The 22413-nt window shown below is 51.8% G+C and overlaps 1 protein-coding gene across 1 annotated transcript in view; it reads right to left on the bottom strand.

Annotated features, from left to right (window-relative positions):
* Nucleotides 1–11044: 11044 nt before the first annotated feature.
* The window catches only part of LOC105535098, a 64829-nt gene continuing 53460 nt past the window's right edge, over nucleotides 11045–22413 (bottom strand). The window contains exon 8 of the mRNA XM_011974102.1: nucleotides 11045–11350. Within this exon, the coding sequence (XP_011829492.1) occupies nucleotides 11322–11350 (29 nt within the window). The 3' untranslated portion in view covers nucleotides 11045–11321. The remainder of the gene's footprint in view (nucleotides 11351–22413) is intronic.

The raw sequence follows: 22413 nt of genomic DNA on the forward strand, positions 1-22413 counted from the left end.
AACAAAAAACCACCCCAAGTAATCTGTACTCACTAGAGAAAAACTGGAAGTAAAAATAATAATTGAAAAATCCCTGAAGCCGTAACTCACTCCTAGGTTACTGTAGTCAGCAATTGCTATGTCTTGTCCAACAAGCTGGGGTCACCTCAGGAAGGCCGACCCTGCCATGCCCACTGCCCTCCCTCCAAGCCCTCCTCCTGCAGCGTCCCTGGTCAGGCCGCGCTGCCTTTTGACAGGTCACTCTGGGTGGGGGTTTCCACCCTCCTGGGAAGTCTCTGGAACAGAAAGCAAGAGACACAGGAGCACCCAGGCCCATCCCTCCCCCAATTCCCATGGAGCCAGCAGGCGGCGCCACAGCAGTGCAGCGACAGGACCTGGTTGCCGACATTACTGGCCCATGCTCATTCCCTGTGCATTTTGCTTAAAAACTTTCAGAGGAAATTTACATAACATAAAATTAACCATTTTAACCATTTTAAAGTGTACAACTCAGTAGCTTTAGCATATTCACAATACAGTGGAACCATTACCAGTAATCACAGAACATTTCTATCACCCTAAAAAAAAAGTCCGTACCTCCCAATGCCTTCCTCTCCTCAGCCTGACAACCACTCATTACTTTCTGTCTCTCTGGATTTTCCTGCCCTGGACACTTCATATAAATGGAATCTTACAACACGTGGCCTGTGTCTGGCTTTCTTTCACGTAGCATCATGAGTTAAATGTTCATCCACACTGTATAAGGAGGTCCGTGTTCCACTGTGTTGAGACACCACATTTATTCATCCATTAATTTAATTTGGGTTGTTTCTAGTTTTGAGCTATTGTGAATAATGTTGTTGTGAACATTTATGTACATTTAACAAATGTTATATCAAATGTACATTTGATAAAGGGGGAAGAATGATAGCGTGTTGCTCTTTTGGTTTGGATGTTTAGTCTGGGCTTTCCAGAGAAGCAGAACCAAGTTTTTGTGTGGACATATGTTTTCCTTTCTGCCAGATATACACCTGGGGGTAGAATTGCTGGGTCATATGGTAACTCTATGTTGAACTTTTTGAGGAACTGCCAGACTGTTTTCTACAGTGGTTGAAACATTTTCTATTCCCACCAGCAGTTCTGAGGGTTATGATTTCTTCACATTCGTGACAATACTTGTTTCTGTCTGTCATTATCAGCCATCACAGTGGGTGTGAAGTGGTGTCTCACTGTGGTCTGGGTTTGCATTTCCCTGATGACTGATGATGTTGAGCATCTATTCCTGTGCTTACTGGCCACTTGTATATCTTTTTTGGAGAGACGTTCTTCAGATCCTTTGCCCATTTTCAGTTGGGTTGGGTTGTATGTCTTTCGTTTTTTTGAGACAGAGTCTCAGTCTGTTGCCCAAGCTGGAAAGCAGTGAGGTGATTTCAGCTCACTGCAACCTCTGCCTCCCAGGTTCAGGCCATTTCTGAGGCTGAGTGCCTCAACCTCCCAAGTAGCTGGGATTACAGGTGCCCACCACCATGCCTGGCTAATTTTTGCATCTTTAGCAGAGATGGTTTTGCCAACCTGACCTCAAGTGATCTGCCTGCCTCGTTGTCCCCAAGTGCTGGGATTACAGGCATGCACCACTATGCCCGGCTGGGTTGTCTTTTCTATTGACATGAGTATTCTTTACATATTCCGAGTAAGAGTCTCTTATAAGAAACATAACTTACAAATGCTTTCGTCCATTTTGTGAGGGGGTTCTGTTTCCTCAATAGTGTCCATTGACATACAACAGGTTTTAATTTGAAGAAGTTCAATTTATCTAATTTTTCCTTTTTGCTTGTGCTTTTGTTGTTATATTTAAGAAATCACTGCCTAATTCAAAGTCACATCCCTGTGCCATTCTAAGTAAAGTAGCAAATCACATTATCTGTTGCTCTGGTAGAAACAAGCACAAAAAACCAGAAACAGAAATGTCACCATATGCTTGGGGCCAGGCTTATGAGAACATTTTCATCGGCTTTGGAGAAGTGAGCCCTGAATATCAGGCATTATTAGAAGTTGTCTGGAACCAGCAGGATATAAAAATGAACAAACCGGAGGCCGAAGTGGGCAGATCACAAAGTCAGGTGATCGAGACCATCCTGGCTAACACGGTGAAACCCGTCTCTACTAAAAATACAAAACATTAGCCGGGCGTGGTGGCAGACACCTGTAGTCCCAGCTGCTGGGGAGGCTGAGGCAGGAGAATGCCGTGAACCCGGGAGGCAGAGCTGAGATCGCGCCACTGCACTCCAGCCTGGGCGACAGAGCGAGACTCCGTCTCAAAACAAACAAACAAACAAAAAAAAGAACAAACCAACTACCCAATGTAGAAAGTCCTTATTTAAGAAATTAAGTACCATCATGTTCAGCCACTAGGTTCCAACATCATGAGCGTGTGATGCACACTAGGAAGCATGTTGCTTGGGGCGATAGAAAAAGTTTGTCATGGAGGATAAAGACACGACTCAACTACCAGGGCAGGGGTCACGGCCGGACACCAACCCAACCTGCTTGGAAAGGGGCAAATGCGGCCGCGCGCAGTGGCTCACACCTATAATCCCAGCACTTTGGGAGGCCGAAGTGAGTGGATCATTTGAGGTCAGAAGTTTGAGAGCAGCTTGGCCAACATGGTGAGACCTCATCTCTACTAAAAATGCAAAAATTAGCCAGGCGTGGTGGCACGCGCCTGTAATCCCAGCTACTTGGGAGGCTGAGGGAGGAGAATCACTTTAACCCAGGAGGCAGAGGTTGCAGTGAGCCGCGATTGTGCCACTGCACTCCAATCTGGGTGACAGAGCGAGACATCGTCTAAAAAAAGGGGCAAACCCTGGGGAGACATCACCTGGGAAGGGGGAAGAAGCAAACACTGATGTTGATTTTTTCCTGTTAATTTCTTCAAACAATGGCTTTTTCCTAAAAACCCTCAAAGTAAAAATAAAGCAAACTCAGACACACTTTTCTCTGCCACGAGGAAATGGTTCCTCAGCTGCAGGTGGCCCCGGAACTGCTCCCCAGCAAGTGTGCTAAGCCTCCTTCGAAGCGTGTGGCTACTGCCTCACAGAAGCCGCTGCGTTGTGAGTCCTGGGGCAGTTTCCGGGTCACGACAGGTCACGAATGCCCGAATTTCCTTGGCTTTGTGGCTTCAGGATACAGGGAAAGGCAGTCAGTCTGTAGAGTTAGGGAAGCTCTGCCCAATCCCAGAGCCACCATCCACTGCCCGGACCAGCTCTGAGCCCAGTGTTAACACGTGTAAAATGGGATGTGCCACCCTCCCTCCCACAGGGCTCCTATAAAACCCCAAGGCAGGGCCTACGGCCCTCACCTTCTGTGCTGCAGCAAGTTCATAGCCAAGCCTGTTCTTTCCAGGTCCTGTGTCCGCTGACATGGAGGCTGGACTCCCACCTCCTCCGCTGACATGGAGGCTGGACTCCCACCTCCTCCGCTGACATGGAGGCTGGACTCCCACCTCCTCAGGAAAGTCCCAGAGGCTCCATGGTATTCCCAGACCTTGAGGCCAATGACAACTTCCTTTGACAGAGAGGGGAACTGAGGCTGGAGGCTGCTAGGTGACAGCAGGGTGACAGACAACTCCTGGGCTCAAGCAATCCTCTCACCTCGGCCTCCCAAAGTGCTGGGATTACAGGCATGAACCACCGCGCCTGCCCACAAGTGCTTTTAATCACGGTTTCCACTATGTCCACTTGGAAGAACTCAGTGCACTGAGAAAAGACTGACGGATGCAGCCCACATTTAGTTCACACTCAGGGGTAACAGCAGGACCCAGGTGCTCTGACTCCAGCACTGGGTGATGCAGGAGGACAACCTCCCAAAACGCAGACCCCTTTGCCCAAGTAAAAAAATGTTCGTTGTAAAAACACATGATCTCTCATGCATTTGTCTGTTCATTCCTAACCAATGCTCAGGGACAGCACCCAACACAGGCCAGGCTTTCTCCCACATGCTGGGATCAGAAGACTAAACAGACTGGAGAAAATGGATTAAACAAAGCAGAAATAAATGCCCCATAATCCTTCTTCCTAACAGTCTAGTACACGCTTCCCCAGACTATTTAGTGCAGCTAACACATTCTAGAAACACATAACACTTTAATAATCGTTTTATTGCAGAAGTGTGAACATAATGTGTGTCTTAGCTCCAGCTGCCATAACAAAATACCACAGATGGCACAGCTTAAACTGTGCACATTTATTTCTCACACTTCTGGAGGCTGGAAAGTCCCATATCAAGGTCCGGCTTGGCAGTTTCTGGGGGGGGGCTCTCTTCCCGGCTGACAGACAGCTGCCTTCTTCCTGTATCCCCACGTGGCAGGGAGACCAAGATCTCTGGTGCCTCCTCCTCTGCTTATGACACAATCTGATTGGTCAGGGCTTCATCCTTACGATCTTATGTAACCTTCATCACCCCCTAAAGACCCTGTCTCCAGATACAGTCACACTGAGGGCTAGGACTTCGACATAAGAACCGGGGGGACGTGATCAATTCAGTGCACTACGCACACTGTTTTATAACTGTTCTCTTGCTGAGTGTATCTGAGTCACGTTCTCTGCCAGGGTACATCCTCATTCCACCACTGCAGGGACGTTAGGTGTTCGGGCTTTTGCCAAATGTTCACCATCACAAAAAACACCACAGTGAACAACCACACAGACCTGCCGCTGAGCATCTAGGGTGGTCACTTCCTAGATGCACGACTGCTGTGTTTTATGTTAGTGTTTTCTGAGAGACACTCTCAGGCTTGTTTCTCTGAGACTCTGCAGGTGGTACCTCTAAATCCCAAAACTCCAACTGTCCACCAGCTCCAGTCACATTGGAGGTGAGTGCCTGCTGGGATGTCATGCTGGTAAGAGCAAGTTCTGAGGGGCTTCCTGGAGGAGGTGACTTCCAAAAGGGAGAAGAGGCTGGCTGTACCCTGAGGGTCTGTGGGAGGTGACCCAGAGGTGGTGGAGGAGGAGAGAGCTCCTAGAGCCAGGATGAAGAGAGAAAGGCGGGGGTGGGGGGCAACTGATACATCTTGAAACAGAAATTCACATTTTTTCCTGAGAAGTACCAGTGGTATAAGAAGCACATTAAAGAGGAAGGAATAACATTATAAAGTAGGAATTGGAGCAGGTAACTTGATCAGGTTTAAAGTATGCACATGTGCTTTTAATCAAGTTTTTCCTTGTGTCTCTACCTGAAATAACTCAACCCACTATGAAAAGACTGATGGACGCATCCCACATTTACTTTACACTCAGAATACATACCTATATTTCAAAACCAGTACCTCTTTATTTCAACTCCAGACCTAATGCCCAAGTAAGTGCCCACTTACAACGTATACTTCCTACTCCCTTCAACACGAAAAACAGAACAAAGGCCCCGGAGCCACCACACAGCAGCTGGTCCTGAGTCTCATCTCCACTCAGGTCTCAACCTCAAGAGAAAGGCAGGTGACAGTCAGTGTTGGCCAGGGTGGGGAGAAGGGTCGCAGCTTGCTATGGAAGGGGGTGCAGGCACACATTTCTGTGGGGGACTGGAAGGGAAATACGGGAAAGAATAAAAGTACAAGTCAGCCTTGAAGAAAGCCTCCCCTCTCGTCGCCTGCTGTGGAGAAGGCTGAGCTCCTAACAGGGCAAACAGCTCACTAAAGTGGAAAAAAGCTCCTCCCTGGTGCCGCGGCGGCCACAGGCAAAACATGATCTATGTAAACAGCCCTTCACGATCCTTAGAAAACAAACAGGACACACACACACGCACGGGATAAGTTACAGTCCAGCTGGGAAGCACGCATACACACATCATGGACATGAACGCGCACACACACATGCATGGGATGAATTGCAGTCTAAATGGTAAGCACACACACATGCACACACAGGATAAATAGCCCAAATGGGAAGCATACACACATATGCATGCAAACGCACACACACGCACACGCACAGGATAAATTACAGTCCAAATGGGAAGCACACACATGCACGAGATAAATCAATGCCCAAATGGGAAGCGCACACACATACAAACACACAGGATAAATCATAGTCCAAATGGGAAGCGTGCATGCACACACACACGAAAAATCGCAGTCCAAATGGGAAGCACACACGTGCACACTCACCCAACACACATGCATGAAATAAATCGCAGTCCAAATGGGAAGCTCACACACACACACAGGCATGGGATAATCGTGGTCCAGCAAGATCACATATTGCCTTAGACAAGAAACTTTTTCTGTGCTTGATTCTTCCAGATACAGCTGTGGTTTGCTCCTAAGACCAACCCAGCACATGTGAGATGGGGAGACCTGGATTGCATCCGCATGTCTGTCCCAGTGGAGAAATCACTGGAAAAACTGCAGTGATCTCTATAAAAATCTCAACCACCCGCTCCTGGTAGGGTCAGCGCTGCACTCTAGGAAGAGAACGGGTCTGACTCCTCAAGGAGATGCCTCTGGGTCCAGGCTTTGTAAACCTGGGCCTTCCAGCCAGACTCCTCCGAGCTCAGTGTCCGCTGTTGCTGGGCTTAGAGGGGAGCCCCACTCCTTCACCACCGACTCCTGCTCCTGGCTGCACCTGCCCTTGCAACAGTGTCTCCTCTCAAGAAAGGGAGAACCCTTCAGCCTTCGGTGCCTAAATGCTGAGAACCCATAAAGAGGAGCATCCCTGGAGAATCCCAGCTTGCAGCCATCCTCCCTCAAGCCCATTTCCAGTGTCCAACCTGGCTTTTTGGTCATTTTTGCTTTAGGAATGCCTCCGACCACAGCACTTTGGTAAAACCATGTCCTAGCCCCCAGTCTCCCTAGCAATGCCGGCTCTCACCCCAGATGGTTCCTGCCAGGATGGGAGGGTGGAGCTCACAGTTTGAAGGAGTGCCACCTTCACACGGCACAAGCATCTTTACAGAACACACGAGGCAGAAAACAGACGTCCACAAATCTGGGCAGATGGACACATGCCGACAGCATGGCAAGGTCCCCTCTCTTTGCCCTGCCCCATCACTTCCTAACGTGTGTAGGAGCAGGTCCACCCCAAACAGCATGAAGGTTTCAAGCCAGTGGCTCCTCTTCTGGGGAGGGAGTGAGGAAGGAGGAGCAGGAGGTAGGCAGAAGAACTCACTGGGCAGGTGGCGTCCTGCAGGGAGCCAGAGAACACCACGCCAGAGCCCAGAGAGAGCACTAACCACCACTGACACTTTCCCGTTTCATACATTTTTTCTGGGGCCATGAAGAGGAGGAGCCTGTCACAAAGCACCAATGGGAACTCACTGCCCCCCAGACTTCCCGACGCATCGGCTGGTGAGCACCAGAAGCCAGCCCAGTGCCCACAGCCAAGCCCACATGGTGTGGACCACAGCGCCTTCACGGGAAGGGCCTGAGGGTTGGCTGCAGTCATTTTTTTTTGTTTGTTTTCAAACTGGAGGGGACCATTTTTCCTTGGTAAACCCCTGGCACTGAAATCACTCAGGTGAGCCTCAGTGAAGAAGCCTCAGACTTCTTCAGGGTCCAGGGAGGATGAGCTCATCCCTGGAAGCCGGGCTCACATGCCCCAGACTGCAGCAACATGCCCTTCCACCCACGCCCGCTCCCTTGCCAGGGCGAGTCCTGCCTCCAGCGGGCCATTGGTCCCCAAATCCACCAGAGAAGGCCAACAGGACAGGGGAGTCCCCCGTGACATGCCACTGCCCCCCCCCCCGGCTCAGGAGGCTTGCTTTAGGGTCCCCTGCTGCCCTGGGCCCACGTTACATCAGCTGTTCCATGCAAAGACTTGCAGAGCCAAGAGGGGAGGTGCAGGCAAGCTGTTAGGAGCACTGGTTTCTCAACGGTGTGGTCTCGCTGCCACCACTGGCCGCTGCCTGGGCCTTCCAGGCAGCGACTTCACCTCCTCCTCTGGTAACAAGCACAGTGGCGGATGCCCATGCCATGGGTTCCATGCATGGTGGTCACCATCACCATACGAAGTCCAAGAGCAAGAACTCTGCCAAGACACTATTACTACCAAAAGCAAATGGTTTGGGTAATGCAAAATCCAGAATGATCCTGAAGTTTATATTTTGGTTAGGAATGCGATGGTCAAAGACCTGAAGCCACACGAAGGCGCTGTGAGCGTGCTGCCTGGCCCATCTCAGAGGGGCACCCAGCTGCTGGGAGCTACGTTGCAGCTGGTCTCGCCTCTGTCTAGGGAGGCAGAGCCTGACGGGAATGCCCCATTGTGCCTCAGAACGAAAGTTCAGTGGTCTGCAGAGAGGAGAGGAAAGGGGAAGCTGAATGTCCTGTGGAAACGTGGCACAGAGGCCTGGCTGGGTGAATCAGGGCCTGGGAAGGGAATGGCCACTGGTGCGTCAGCTGCTCACCTGGGCCTGGGTGTCCAGGTCCTGAGCTGACTCCTGGTGATACCCCCTCAGCAGCCCAGGTGGCAGAGGGGGCAAGGAGTGCCTACTACCCGAGGCCTCTGCTTGGGAAGTTCCTGGCAGGAGAGCCAGGCGGGGCGTGGGCAGCCACAGCTGGGGCCGGCAGGTGAGGACACGTAGCTGGGAGGGGCGTACCTGGGAATGCAGTACTGTGCTCTTCCTGGGGCTGTGGCCTCACTGAGGCTCCCAGGCTACATGGAGGAGGCTCTGCTCCATGGTGTGCACCCCCCAGGCATCACGGGGGCCCTCCCAGGACCAACCCAGACAGTGTCAGGGGTCCTTGTTTTCTGCGGGCTGGGGCACACGGTGGCCTCTGCGTGTTTTCACACCCAGAACGGCAATCACATTCTCAAGCTTAACTGTCTCTATGGCACCGCGAATGGCAGGGCTGCTCGCCACTCCCTGGAGGAAGTGAGCCTGACCCCTCTTCCCGCCAGTGAGCTTGGCATAGGCACCACATGCTCTTGGGTCCCCCTCATACAAGCTTTGTCGGGGGGCAGACGTCCACCTGCAGGCCCAGCCCCTCCTCATCACAACAGAGTCCACCACAGGGGACAGTTACAACTTAGCCCCATGGTTCTGCCCCCAGCAGACACGTGGTGATGTCTGGAGACATTCTAGTTAGTACAAGTGTGGGGGACGCTCCTGGTATCCAGATGGCAGAGGCCAGGGGCACCGATAGCTCTCCATGTGCAGATGCCCCACAGCAAAGAAATGTCCAGCCCAGAACGTCAGCAGTGCTGAGGGTAAGAACCCTGGCCTCACACGCACGTTTCCAGCGGGTTGGAAGGCGGCTCCTGCAGTGAGGCTGTTCGAAGGCCTGAATCTCATATGTGATCTCGACATTAGAACATGGGCTGCGACTGGAGAAGCAGCCTTGCAGGGGTGAGACAGGAAGGGGCGCCACCCTGAAGGCTCAGTCTGTGTGGCAACGACACCCACCGACGAGCCCTGCGTACCCTGACGTAGACCGGTGTGCCCACCAAGCATGCCAGTGACCCCAGGTCACACGCCCCTGGGGGATAGGAGAGGTGGTGTCTGTCCCCTGGTCCCTCAGCCAAGTCAGCTGATGTCCCCAGCTGGGATGTCTGTGGAAGCTGTGGTCCTGATGCCACACACGCCAAGGCAGGCATCATGCTCTGGGCGCCAGGGGACCCAGTGTGCTTGGGTGCATTAAACACCCAGGCCACCAGGGACATGGTGACATGCCACTGTGAGCCCCCAAGAAGGCCTCATCTCCACACAGCGCTGCAGCCAGCTGGTGACAGACAGGTCTCAAAGGGAGGGAGCAACCCTACGTCTCTGCTTCCAAAGCCCGGCAGGCACGCCCTTCCCCTAAACTCAGCAGATCAGATCTCCCTCCCCTCTCCCCACAAGGAGGGTCTCCTCCCCGGTCTCCCTCACCAGCGACTGTGCCCCTGCCTCCTGCTCAGGGAAGAGCTTCTCTCTGCTGCCAACCTGGAACCTGGCCCTTCCCCTCCTTCCTGGCTGGGAGCTGCTTCCAGCTCCTGGTCTTCCTGATGGGCGTCGGCTCCCCTTTCCTTGTGTCCTCTCCCCCTGCACAGAGCATGTGTGGGGACAGGCAGCTGGATGAAGCACCTCAGAAATCCACTGCCCAAGGCTGCCCGGCAGACCTGTCCCTGGGAGGGAAGCAGCCTGGCCCCGCTGATAGAACCTGCATTTCAGTCAGACCCAGGGCTGCAGCGCACAACACATTTCCAGTGGAGAAGCCCTTTGCAGAGTTCAGAGCTCTGGCACGCCTCATGTTCAACTCCTCATCTTGCCACCTGCTTTTGTTATGCGAGAAACTGAGGCAGAAAGCAGGGAGGCAACACAGCTGGGTAGGGCCCAGCAGGGTCTCACCCCAAGCTCCCCAGCTGCTCACCCACAGTGCTCTGGGCCCCTCCCACTTCTACAACTGCGACCTGTTTTTGACCTTGACCGTCTGTCTCCCACTCCCAAAATGCCTGTGACCAACTGGCCTGCCTTTGATGAGATGCTCAGAGGAACAGCAGCCACTTGCCCACTGGCCCCCAGCCCTCCCTGAAGGGTGGCAGCTGATGCCTGCGTGTATGAAGGCAGCTCCTGCCCCCAGTATCCGCAAGGAGGGATAAACTCTCACATAGACAGTGAGGGTGTGACAGGCCCCGAAGAACAGGCTCTGTGTCCACTTTAGATGCTGGAACTACACTTAAAGAGCGGCCAGCTTTTACAGATACAAAAATAAACACGTTTGCCTTTGCTTGTTATTGCCAAGGAAGCCATCTTCCCCTGCTTTGACCCCTCAACTGCGAACGCATTTCCTATAACATCTGAAAATGTACACTGAAAATCAAGTCACACTTTAAGGTAATGTTTTTGGCCAATTTGTTCTGAGAACACATACAAAACTACATAAAAATAACTTCCACAGGGAAAAAAGGTGCAAATCCAACAGACACCCTTTGCAATCACCTAGACGTCACCTGGGTATTGAAAACCACCTTGAGCCCAAATCCATCTGCACCATCAATTCTCTTGTGTCAGGTGCATCCACGGCGCTTATCAAAGCTGTTTTATTCTTCTAAAAATGACAACTTACTATTTTGGGCAGGACAAATGTTCCCGGAGAACTTTTAAATCTGATATTATAGTTTTATTTCTTAGTTCTAGGTACAGGGCCAGACGTTTGGCTGAAGCTGTGTGTGCCACAACACTGCAGGCCCCACGCCACGCAGCCAGACGTCCCCTCCCAGCCCTCCTTCCTCCTGATGTGGCTCCCATGGAATGAGATGGCCGGGGTCTCACGAGGGGCCCCTGAGAATGGGTGGGCCGTCCATTCACTACCATAGCATGCCGACAACGGGGGCACAGAGAAGTCCCCCTTTCGAACCAAGATTTGAGCTGAAGAGTCAGGTTCCTGGTTGCAGGCCTCCGTCATCTGCAGGAAAGTTAGTGAAGAGGTGGAGGGCCTTGCAATGTGAAAGGGTGAGAGAGAAAAAGCCTGAGAGAAGATTTCTGCAAAACAAGCCACAGATGGGCATGGAGAAGAGCAAAGCCACACACGGGCAGAGTGGAAAATTACGCTGATCTTCTCAGTGTCTCTAAAACAACAACCAAAAGACAAAAACACCACCAGCATCTGTCTTCTTCCTTTCCAGCCAGACAACTCTCCCCGGCCCTAATGGGTTTCAGGCAGAGATGGTTTCCTGAGGGCAGCGCCAGTCAGAATGGGTGGAGCAGGCCCCGGAGCTTCTAATGGCCCCAGCTGAGTCCCCCATGGCTCAGCACGTGATCCTGCCGGTGGTACACACAGCCCCAGCTTGAGCACTGTGCAGCCGCTCCCTCTCCAAGTACTCCCTGCCCAGGAGCCCACTTCATCCGCTTCGTCAGCCTCTGAAGCTGAGAGAACCCCCTTGTTTGTTTCCGCAGACATTCCTTTGACTTCAGCACTCACCGCTCCCCAGACCACAAAGGTGTATGGACTTAGCAAAACCAGTCATCATGATTTTTCTATATCGAAACCAGCCCTAACAATTTTTATACAACGTTTAAATAAAAACAAATGGAAAATACAATAAACAAGCCATCTAAATAAAGCTGTGGTGTAAAGTTTAAATTCCCCAAGTCAGAAGTCAGTTGGATGTCCCTGTCTGAGCTGAGAGCACATGACAAGCAAGGAAACCACAAGGACAACCCCACAGTATAATTCCAGGGTCCTGTGTGCCGTGATGACCGCACTGTGGGAAGCATTTTAACTCTTGCTTTTACAAACTTTCTTTTTACACACATGTTAGCGGTCAAAGAACTCCGTTTTTCTTGGTCCTTTTTATTGTCCAAACCAGAGGAAATTGAGAACCCACCCCCATGCATTTGCCTCTGATGTGAGAAGGAAACACTAGGGCTTCAACCAGATGAGGGGCATTTGTGAAAACCCACAGCTAAGGTCACATTCCACGCTGAACCCTGGGCACCTCCCTCTAAGGTCAGGACAAGATGAGGGTGTCCGCTCTTACCCTTTTAGCCACTGATGGTCATACGGCAACTCTCTGTTGAAGCCTCTGAGGAACTGCCGGGCTGCAGTGAATCCACGTGGTCTCACAGAAACTCGCATGTGAGCATCATTCACAGTGGCCAAAAGGTGGGAACAACCCCGATGTCCATCAACTGATGAACGATGAACACAGTGTGACCTGCCCATACAGCGGGATCTCAGCCACAGCAGGAGCAAGGCGCTGAAACAGGCCATGACACGGATGAGCCACACCACGGATGACCCCACGGACGTGCCACTGAAGCACCATCACGCTGAGTGACAGAAGCCAGGCACCCAGACCATGCACCTTTCACGTGACATTTCCAGAACAGGGAAATCCAGAGAGACAGAAAGCAGCTTAGAGGCTCCAGGGGCTGGGGGCTGGGGGAACGGGGAGAGACGACTTAACAAGCACAGACACTTCTTTTCGGGGTGATGAAAATGTTCTAAAACTGACTATGGCATTGGCTGCACAACTCTGCGAACACACCAAAAGACACTGGATTGGACAACTTAAATGGCTGGACGCTGAATTCGGTCTCAATAAAGCTAAAAAATAAGGTGGCTCCTTCCAGCTTGTGGGAACCTAACTGCTAGTCCCACACACTTGCCCTCCTAGTTGCTGCAACCTTGAACGCCTTTTAAGAAAGAGAGATTTGTGAGAGAGCCTAACCTTTTCTCTGCTTTTAATCTACTCCTTTACCAAATTGGACTAAAATCGACACGAATGAATTACAATCTGAAAGTTTGTACCTTTCCCATACAATCTAAGGGGAGTGACCAGCCCGCTCCTTGCTCTATCCTGGCTGCCTTCGTACATTCTGTTTTTTAACAGGGTCACCTTTTACCCATTTCCCAGGATGAGGGCCTCACCAGTGCAGGGAACAGGTTGCCACCAGGGGGCAACCAACGGCTGCACCGGCTGGTCTGGACCACAGCAGGGACGGCGCCCGGAGAGCCACGGCCGGGGAAGCCCGTACTGCAGACACAGGGACGGCGTCACGCACCACAGTGAACTGACTGGTGATGCATTTCTTCACAGAGCGGCCGGACACTTTTGTTCTTTTTCCTTCTGACAACTGTGGATTGCTTCCATTTTTCTTACAAACATGGAGTTTTCCGTCATCCCAGACCGTTCTGCCCTGGTTTCTGTGCAGCAAGAAGAGCCAATGAATCGCCACAGCTGCAGGACACTGTATCGCTCGGGCCCTTGCCTCTAGGTGCCCTCAGTGGTTTGCCAAAGGTGCTTCATTAACTCTGACAGCACCTTCATCAGATAGAAACTAAGATGAAAATAAACCAGGAGAAATGAAGGCAGCACAGTTAGAACGACTCAAGTCCGGAACAGACTATCAGTAAAAAAAGATCAGTCTTTTGGTCCCTCTGAATCCACAGTTTCAGGGAAGTTCTGTCACCTTGGCAGCTCTGAGAGCCACCGTCTTCAGGCCTGAGCCTCCACCAGTTCCTGCTCCCAAGTGTCCACTCAGCCTGCTGACCACACGACTTTGCCTCCCCGTCCTGCATCGCTGTGGACACGAGGCCTCCTTCCACATGGAGACACGTCTAAGTGGCAGCGGCCGTGCCCTGACTGCCACCGAACATCTAAGGAGACACCAAGATCTAATGAGACGACAACCTGTCTGCTGGAGCAGCGGAAAGAGGCGAAAGCCACTGGTGGGAACATCAAAGCTGAAAAGATAAAACCAGATGACTCTGCCAGGCTCATCCCCAGATAAGCCTCAGCTTGACTGTGGTGAGAGGCTCCCAGCAGGAACCAGCAGAGCACTGAGGATGGGTGGAGCTCAGACGGTGCCTTAGCCTGCGGATGTGCTAGGCAACCCCTTTATCCTCCAGGGCTTGCCTTGGGCTGTAGTCCAGCCACTCAAGGGTAACTGCTCTGAGATGTTGTTAGAAAATCATGCAGTCTCCAACCAACCGAAACGTCTTGTACGCTCCAGGTTCTCAGCCTGGGTATTTTCCAGCACAACACTGCACACTGACCTGGGAGAGCAGAATCTAGTAAGTGTGATGTGCTCTGCTGGGAAGTGGGTCATTCCCTCGGGCATACAGGTGGCGCACTCGCCGAGTCTCTCACATACCCTCAGAAGGTGATTTAGTGTTTTTTTTAAGAGGCGAAGTCTTGCTCTGTTGCCCAGGCTAGATGTGAACTCCTGGGCTCAAGCCATCCTCTTGCCTCAGCCTTCTGAGTAGCTGGGACTACGGGCATGCACCACCACACTCGCCTAATTTTTAATGTATTAACAAGTAATTTTAAAAGTAATATTAATGAAATTAACTTTTGTTGTCTTTCCTATCTAGTTAAATTTGGAGCCAGCACTACCTGAATGTCACAGGACCTAGATGAAATTATTCTAGGCACATGACCAGCAGCCCTGGAACACAAGGGACACGCACATGCTCCCACACACATACATGCATGCACCCTCACAGACGCATACACCCTCACACATGCATGCACCATCACGCACATCCTCGCACACGCAGGTACCCACATGCAGCATACACCCTCACACGCTTACACCCTCACACATGTTCGCACACCCTCACACATACACTGTCACACACACGCACCCTCACACACACACCCTCACACACGCATATACCCTCACACGCGTACACCCTCACACGCATACACCCTCACACATGTTCGCACACCCTCACACACGCATACACCCTCACACACACACACCCTCTCAATGCACACACCCTCACACACACACACACCCACACACGCATACACCCTCACAATGCACACACCCTCACACGTGCATACACCCTCACACGCGTGCACCCTCATGCATACACCCTCACACACTCATACACCCTCACACACGCACCCTCACACATGCACACACCCTCACACACTCATACACCCTCACACACGCATGCACCCTCACATGCTCACACACCCTCACACATGCACACACCCTCACACACTCATACACCCTCACACACGCATGCACCCTCACATGCTCACACACACCCTCACACATGCATACACCCTCACACACACACCTTCACACACACATACACGCATGCACCCTCACACACGCATGTACCCTCATACATGCATACCCCCCTCACACATACGCCCTCACGCATGCTTGCACTCTCACACACGCATACACCCTCACACACTCACATGCATACACCTCAACACACATGCACCCTCACACGTGCACACACACACGCCTATGCACACACCCAAGTGCACACGTGCACTCATAGCTGCTGCTCTCGAGGTGATAACTGAGGGCTACAATCACACGTGATATGCAAAGTGCTAATCAACATTTCGTCTGTAGCTGCTATTCCTCCAGTTTTAAAAGTAACATAAAATTTTACCCTCAGCCCCTGAAATCTGCCTGCTAACCAGTATCTTCTCATCTTTTCTGGTCTTCAGAACCACCTTAAGAAATCAAGGAAGAATCCGCTAAGGGTTACTCTGATGGCCTGACACCAGTGGGGCTGCCGGCTCCAACCTGTTCTCTGGCCCTGGAAGGTCCACGTCCTGCTCTGCCCGGCTGAGGGGATGGCGCACACGGGTGGGTGCTGTCAGGTTCTGCACAGCCACGGCTGACTCCCTCCTGGTGAGAAATGTACTTGGAACACTGGGCTTAACTGTTTCTCACATTTTGCTTCAGAGTGGACACAGCTGTGTCCCTCAGGCTAGCCATGAGGCGTGTGTGTGAGAAGGGTTCTACCCACCATGGACACGCATAACCACCGCGAGCTTCAGCAAGGGGGACACGCGGCATCCTCAAAGCAGCCCTCGGTGTGGCTGGGCTGCTCCAGTTAGATTTAGTTGTGAATCACCGCAATTCAGGCATTGTGGGAGGGTCACGAGGAACAAAGGAGACCCTCGCCCCTTCCCTCTTGGTGTGTACGGGCCCCCCATCCACCTCCTGGCTCCCCTGTGCTGTACCCATAGCACCTACTGCGGGAGCGGCACCTGTCTTCCCTTGTGGGCTCCACCCCGGCCCAGGGATGACCACTGCTGACCTGTTAGATGCTTTGCAGGGTCAGGCCCGGTTCTGAGAGATTGCTACATAAGCTCTGAGAAACGCATCATTAGGCGACTGGTCGTCATGCAAACATCCTCGAGCGCACTCCCACCCTGCAGGGTGCAGCTCACTGGACGCCCAGGCCACATGGAGAAGCCCACTGCTCTCCACGTGTCAGGCCGCCCGGGCCGGGCTCTCCCATAGCACACCCACACAGCGTGTTACTGTGCTGAATATACTAGGCAACCGTGACACAACGGTGAGTATCTGTGTATCTAAATACTTCTAAACATACATAAGGTGCAGAAAAAATAAAATCATCTGGGACTGCTGCTGCTGCATATGTGCTTCACCACTGACGGAAACGTTACGTGGTGCGTGGCTGTGCTCAATATTAGAAGTGAGATGCCTTGGACACAGTAATATCCCTCTCATTTTACAGTATTTCCATCCCTCCTCAGTCTCTGCTACAGTTTAATCAGATACAACTTTGTTTAATCATGTGACCCTTCTTGGGTCCCATGGCTGGCCCCACCCTGGCCTCTCCCTAAGGCCCTGGAGGTGGCCTGATCTCACTGCCTGTGATAGGGACTCAGCTCAGATTCAAAGACGGAACCTACATGGGTGTCTTGGGGAACAGAGACTTGGATTCCAGTGCTGGTGTCTCTTCCAACAAGAATACTTTCTCGAGGGCACAGATGCAGTTCCGAGGGCCTAGGCACCTCCTCACGGTGACTTCCACCTGCAATTCCTGTCCGGGGCAGCAGAAGTTGCCCTGCCCCAAGTTCTGATCGCCCAAAACCTGGCAAGACCCTCCCAGTACAGGCGCCTGAACCCAACTGTGCCAGCACAACCATCCCAGCCCTCCTCGGATGCCCAGTTTGCCAGAGGAAGGGTCTCTCCATTTCCCCACCTATTGCTCTTGAGTTTTTATGATGAAAGAAAAAGAAAGGAAACATGGGCACCTAATTTCCTACACAGATGCAGGGCACAGTTCACACGGCTTCTCAGGGGTCTACATCTCAGAAGATGGGCAGCTCTCAGCCAGTTGCCCTGACCTGGGATGGCCGGGGTGCAGCAAGTGACAGGCACGTGTGAGAGACCAGCCCACGAGATGGGCTTGCGGGGAAGTCAGGCAGGTGCAATCCCTACCATTTCCCCAAGTTCGTGAGGGAGGTGTGGACTTGCGGGGGCATCTGAACACAAGAGTGACGTCGGGTGTGAATGCGGACATGGGAAGAATAGCGCTCATCCCATCAGAGGCAGCAAGGCAGGCGTTGCCCGGCCCGGGCTGCCTGACACGCTCTGGGGCAGAGAACCCAGTTCTAGGGGCTGCCCACGTGTCACTTCCACCCCAGATCTGGCTTCATGGCCTGGTTGTGATTCACCCTGTATTTATACAACACTACAACTGTAATTGAAACAACCAAAAATAACCGTTGGCAGAAAAGCCCATATTTAGAGCAGACCTCCTTCAGCAATTCCCATGGCCAGCATTCAAGGCCAAATTTTGCCAACACATCAAACCAACTGTTTTCTTCTTTCTTTTCAAAGGAGATCACAGAAGCCCAACAAAGAGGCCTGGGGCATGTCAACATGGTCCTCATTGGACTGGTCACTGGTCCCTTCCTAACTCAACAAAGGGCCACTGCCCCACCCCAGCTGTGGGACTGTATCTCTGGATGATAAGCTGAGTCCAACACAAACACAACGGTAAGCCTTTCCAGCAGAGGGTACTAGGCGCTGCTCCTGGGACTCCTCAAGGGACCAGCATGAAATACCAATGGGCAAAGCACCCTTTTTCCTCTGAGTGTACCACGAGGACTGCCAACTCCAGATGTCTTCTCTTACCCACTAACACCACGTCAGGGGCCCACCAGGCCAGGCAGGTCACCCTAGCCCCACACAGACTGGCGCACAGACCCTCTGGACAAAAACAGCTTCAAGCGCGTCCCTGGGAGTCCCCCGTCCGTCCTGGGGCTGTTCTTTCATCTCCCACATGAGACCAGACCTCTCCTTCCAGAAAGAAGGTCAAGCACCAAGCAGAACTCGATCAGTGTTTAAACACCTAGATAGAGGCTCAAAGGCAAATGAAATCCTGCTGTCAGAAGAATTTTTAAACAGCTGGTTTGAGACATCATGTAGGATATGATTTATCTACCAAAGAGCTTATTCTCTTAAAGTGTACAATTCAATGTTTTTTTTAGTATATTCAGGGTTGTGCAACCTGTCTCTTATACACATCTAGATGTGTATAAGAGACAGTTTCTATCCCTCCTCAGTCTCTGCTACAGTTTAATCAGATACAACTTTGTTTAATCATGTGACCCTTCTTGGGTCCCATGGCTGGCCCCACCCTGGCCTCTCCCTAAGGCCCTGGAGGTGGCCTGATCTCACTGCCTGTGATAGGGACTCAGCTCAGATTCAAAGACGGAACCTACATGGGTGTCTTGGGGAACAGAGACTTGGATTCCAGTGCTGGTGTCTCTTCCAACAAGAATACTTTCTCGAGGGCACAGATGCAGTTCCGAGGGCCTAGGCACCTCCTCACGGTGACTTCCACCTGCAATTCCTGTCCGGGGCAGCAGAAGTTGCCCTGCCCCAAGTTCTGATCGCCCAAAACCTGGCAAGACCCTCCCAGTACAGGCGCCTGAACCCAACTGTGCCAGCACAACCATCCCAGCCCTCCTCGGATGCCCAGTTTGCCAGAGGAAGGGTCTCTCCATTTCCCCACCTATTGCTCTTGAGTTTTTATGATGAAAGAAAAAGAAAGGAAACATGGGCACCTAATTTCCTACACAGATGCAGGGCACAGTTCACACGGCTTCTCAGGGGTCTACATCTCAGAAGATGGGCAGCTCTCAGCCAGTTGCCCTGACCTGGGATGGCCGGGGTGCAGCAAGTGACAGGCACGTGTGAGAGACCAGCCCACGAGATGGGCTTGCGGGGAAGTCAGGCAGGTGCAATCCCTACCATTTCCCCAAGTTCGTGAGGGAGGTGTGGACTTGCGGGGGCATCTGAACACAAGAGTGACGTCGGGTGTGAATGCGGACATGGGAAGAATAGCGCTCATCCCATCAGAGGCAGCAAGGCAGGCGTTGCCCGGCCCGGGCTGCCTGACACGCTCTGGGGCAGAGAACCCAGTTCTAGGGGCTGCCCACGTGTCACTTCCACCCCAGATCTGGCTTCATGGCCTGGTTGTGATTCACCCTGTATTTATACAACACTACAACTGTAATTGAAACAACCAAAAATAACCGTTGGCAGAAAAGCCCATATTTAGAGCAGACCTCCTTCAGCAATTCCCATGGCCAGCATTCAAGGCCAAATTTTGCCAACACATCAAACCAACTGTTTTCTTCTTTCTTTTCAAAGGAGATCACAGAAGCCCAACAAAGAGGCCTGGGGCATGTCAACATGGTCCTCATTGGACTGGTCACTGGTCCCTTCCTAACTCAACAAAGGGCCACTGCCCCACCCCAGCTGTGGGACTGTATCTCTGGATGATAAGCTGAGTCCAACACAAACACAACGGTAAGCCTTTCCAGCAGAGGGTACTAGGCGCTGCTCCTGGGACTCCTCAAGGGACCAGCATGAAATACCAATGGGCAAAGCACCCTTTTTCCTCTGAGTGTACCACGAGGACTGCCAACTCCAGATGTCTTCTCTTACCCACTAACACCACGTCAGGGGCCCACCAGGCCAGGCAGGTCACCCTAGCCCCACACAGACTGGCGCACAGACCCTCTGGACAAAAACAGCTTCAAGCGCGTCCCTGGGAGTCCCCCGTCCGTCCTGGGGCTGTTCTTTCATCTCCCACATGAGACCAGACCTCTCCTTCCAGAAAGAAGGTCAAGCACCAAGCAGAACTCGATCAGTGTTTAAACACCTAGATAGAGGCTCAAAGGCAAATGAAATCCTGCTGTCAGAAGAATTTTTAAACAGCTGGTTTGAGACATCATGTAGGATATGATTTATCTACCAAAGAGCTTATTCTCTTAAAGTGTACAATTCAATGTTTTTTTTAGTATATTCAGGGTTGTGCAACCACCACCACTGCCTAATTCTGGAACATTTCCTCACCACCCCCCCAAAAAAAACCCCAAACCCATTATACTCCCCATCCCAAGGATATGACTTTCAATAGGTTCACAGATTATTCCAGAGTCTATTCGTGCAACTTACAAGCAAAAGTGAGCACAGATTCTTATTCTCTCCTTGCATTGTAAGGGTCATGTATCACACACACCATATTCTGCCCTACGTTTTCTGCTTAGTATCTTCAAGAGCCTGGAATTTAAAAAAGAAACGACCCACATCACCTTCCGGCCATTTCTAAGAAGCCATCCAGTGCACCGGCAACAATCCAGGCTCAGGGGAATGAACCCACAGGAGGCCAGGGGAGGGTCCTGAGGGCAGAGCCTCCTCGGATGGGCAAACTCTGGCAGGTCTGAGAGGGCTACCGCGTACACTGCCCCTCGTCCAGAGTCTGTTCCCAGTGGGCGCTCTGCAGTCCAGGGAGGTGCCCCTTTAGGCCTCTGACGTGTATAATGGGCCTGATGTGCACAGGCCCATGATTCTACCCGTGACCGCCTGAGCACACAGCTGCTTCTCCACCTGTAAGTCCAGCTGTGGGGAGGAGGCATGGAAGCAGACCCAGACATGGATCCTGGTCTGTCACCTGATGGCCGTGTGGCTCTGAAAAGTCACGCAGCCTCTCCAGGATTCAGTTTTGGCCTATATAAAAACGGCAGCCACTCCTACCTCTGAGAGGAGGTATTCGAGACCATGGATTTGAGGAGTGGAGGGCAGGTGGGCAGCCATTGGTAGAAGGTGGGCTCAGGAGGCCTATGGAGAGAACACCTCTGAGGAACTCCTGTGTGAGGCCCTGCAGCCCTTGGGACTCTTTCTTGGTCTCCAGGCGATAAACAAAACCACCATCCATGAGCAGGAAACAGAGCTCATTAAATCCCAGCCTGAAACAACAGACCCCGAACCTCTTCACTCAAATTCTCCACGAAACGTGCACGGTTTCTGCATCTCCCTCCACCTACAGCCCTGGGAACAACCGACCAGGGCTCAGACATTCTGGAGGCCCCATTATATGCCTCTCATCTAACAGGAAAACAACTGTGGCAGTCCAGGGTGTGAGAATTCACTGGCTCCACAACACCAGGGGGATGAGTATCTTAACAGTAAGTAACAAAGGGTCAAACAGAAGTAATTTTAATTCCAGAAGTGCCTGGCAATAGGCAGGAAGGTCAGTGAAGGCTTATTTAAGGGTTTCATCAGCATATTCCAGGTAACTCTAGAGGATCCAGAGGATCCAGCACCTGCTAACCTCAAACTGGCCACCTCCCTAGGACCTGCAGAAGAAAATGTCAGAGCAGCTGGAGCTGCCCAGATGTGTGGCCACAGCCCAGGCCTGGCAGAGCTACAGGAGGCGATGCCTTTGTAAAATTCTCATCTTTCTTTCTTTCCTCCTCTCTGTATGGTTCTTTGGGCTTTACCAACCTAGAGGAAAACGCCGCTCAGATTGGGATGGAGTCATCACTCAAAACACTCGAGTGCCGACCACAGCTCACCACCAGGAGCCCCCATGTATGTCCCTGGGCAATGAGATGAAGAGACATAAATTTTCTGCCACAGATGATAGATCGCAGGCAGCTCAGACATATGAATTGCTACTGGTTCTTTTATCTGATAACAAGAAATTCTCTTGAAAAATGTTTAAATCATTTAGGTTTTGGTCTGTAAGAAAACCAAGTCTACAAGGGCCTATGCCACTATTTAAATATATTTGTCAGCCACCTAAGTGGGAGCCTTGCACTTGGCCCAGCTGGGTTTTTGGTTCCTCACCTGTAAAGAAGAAAGCTCGATTGGATGACCTTTAAAATTACTTCAATTTCAAATTCCTATGATTTTGACATAGCAGGAGACTCA

Source organism: Mandrillus leucophaeus, unplaced genomic scaffold (assembly GCF_000951045.1).
Source record: "Mandrillus leucophaeus isolate KB7577 unplaced genomic scaffold, Mleu.le_1.0 Scaffold1411, whole genome shotgun sequence".
In the NCBI taxonomy this organism is placed as follows: Eukaryota; Metazoa; Chordata; class Mammalia; order Primates; family Cercopithecidae; genus Mandrillus; species Mandrillus leucophaeus.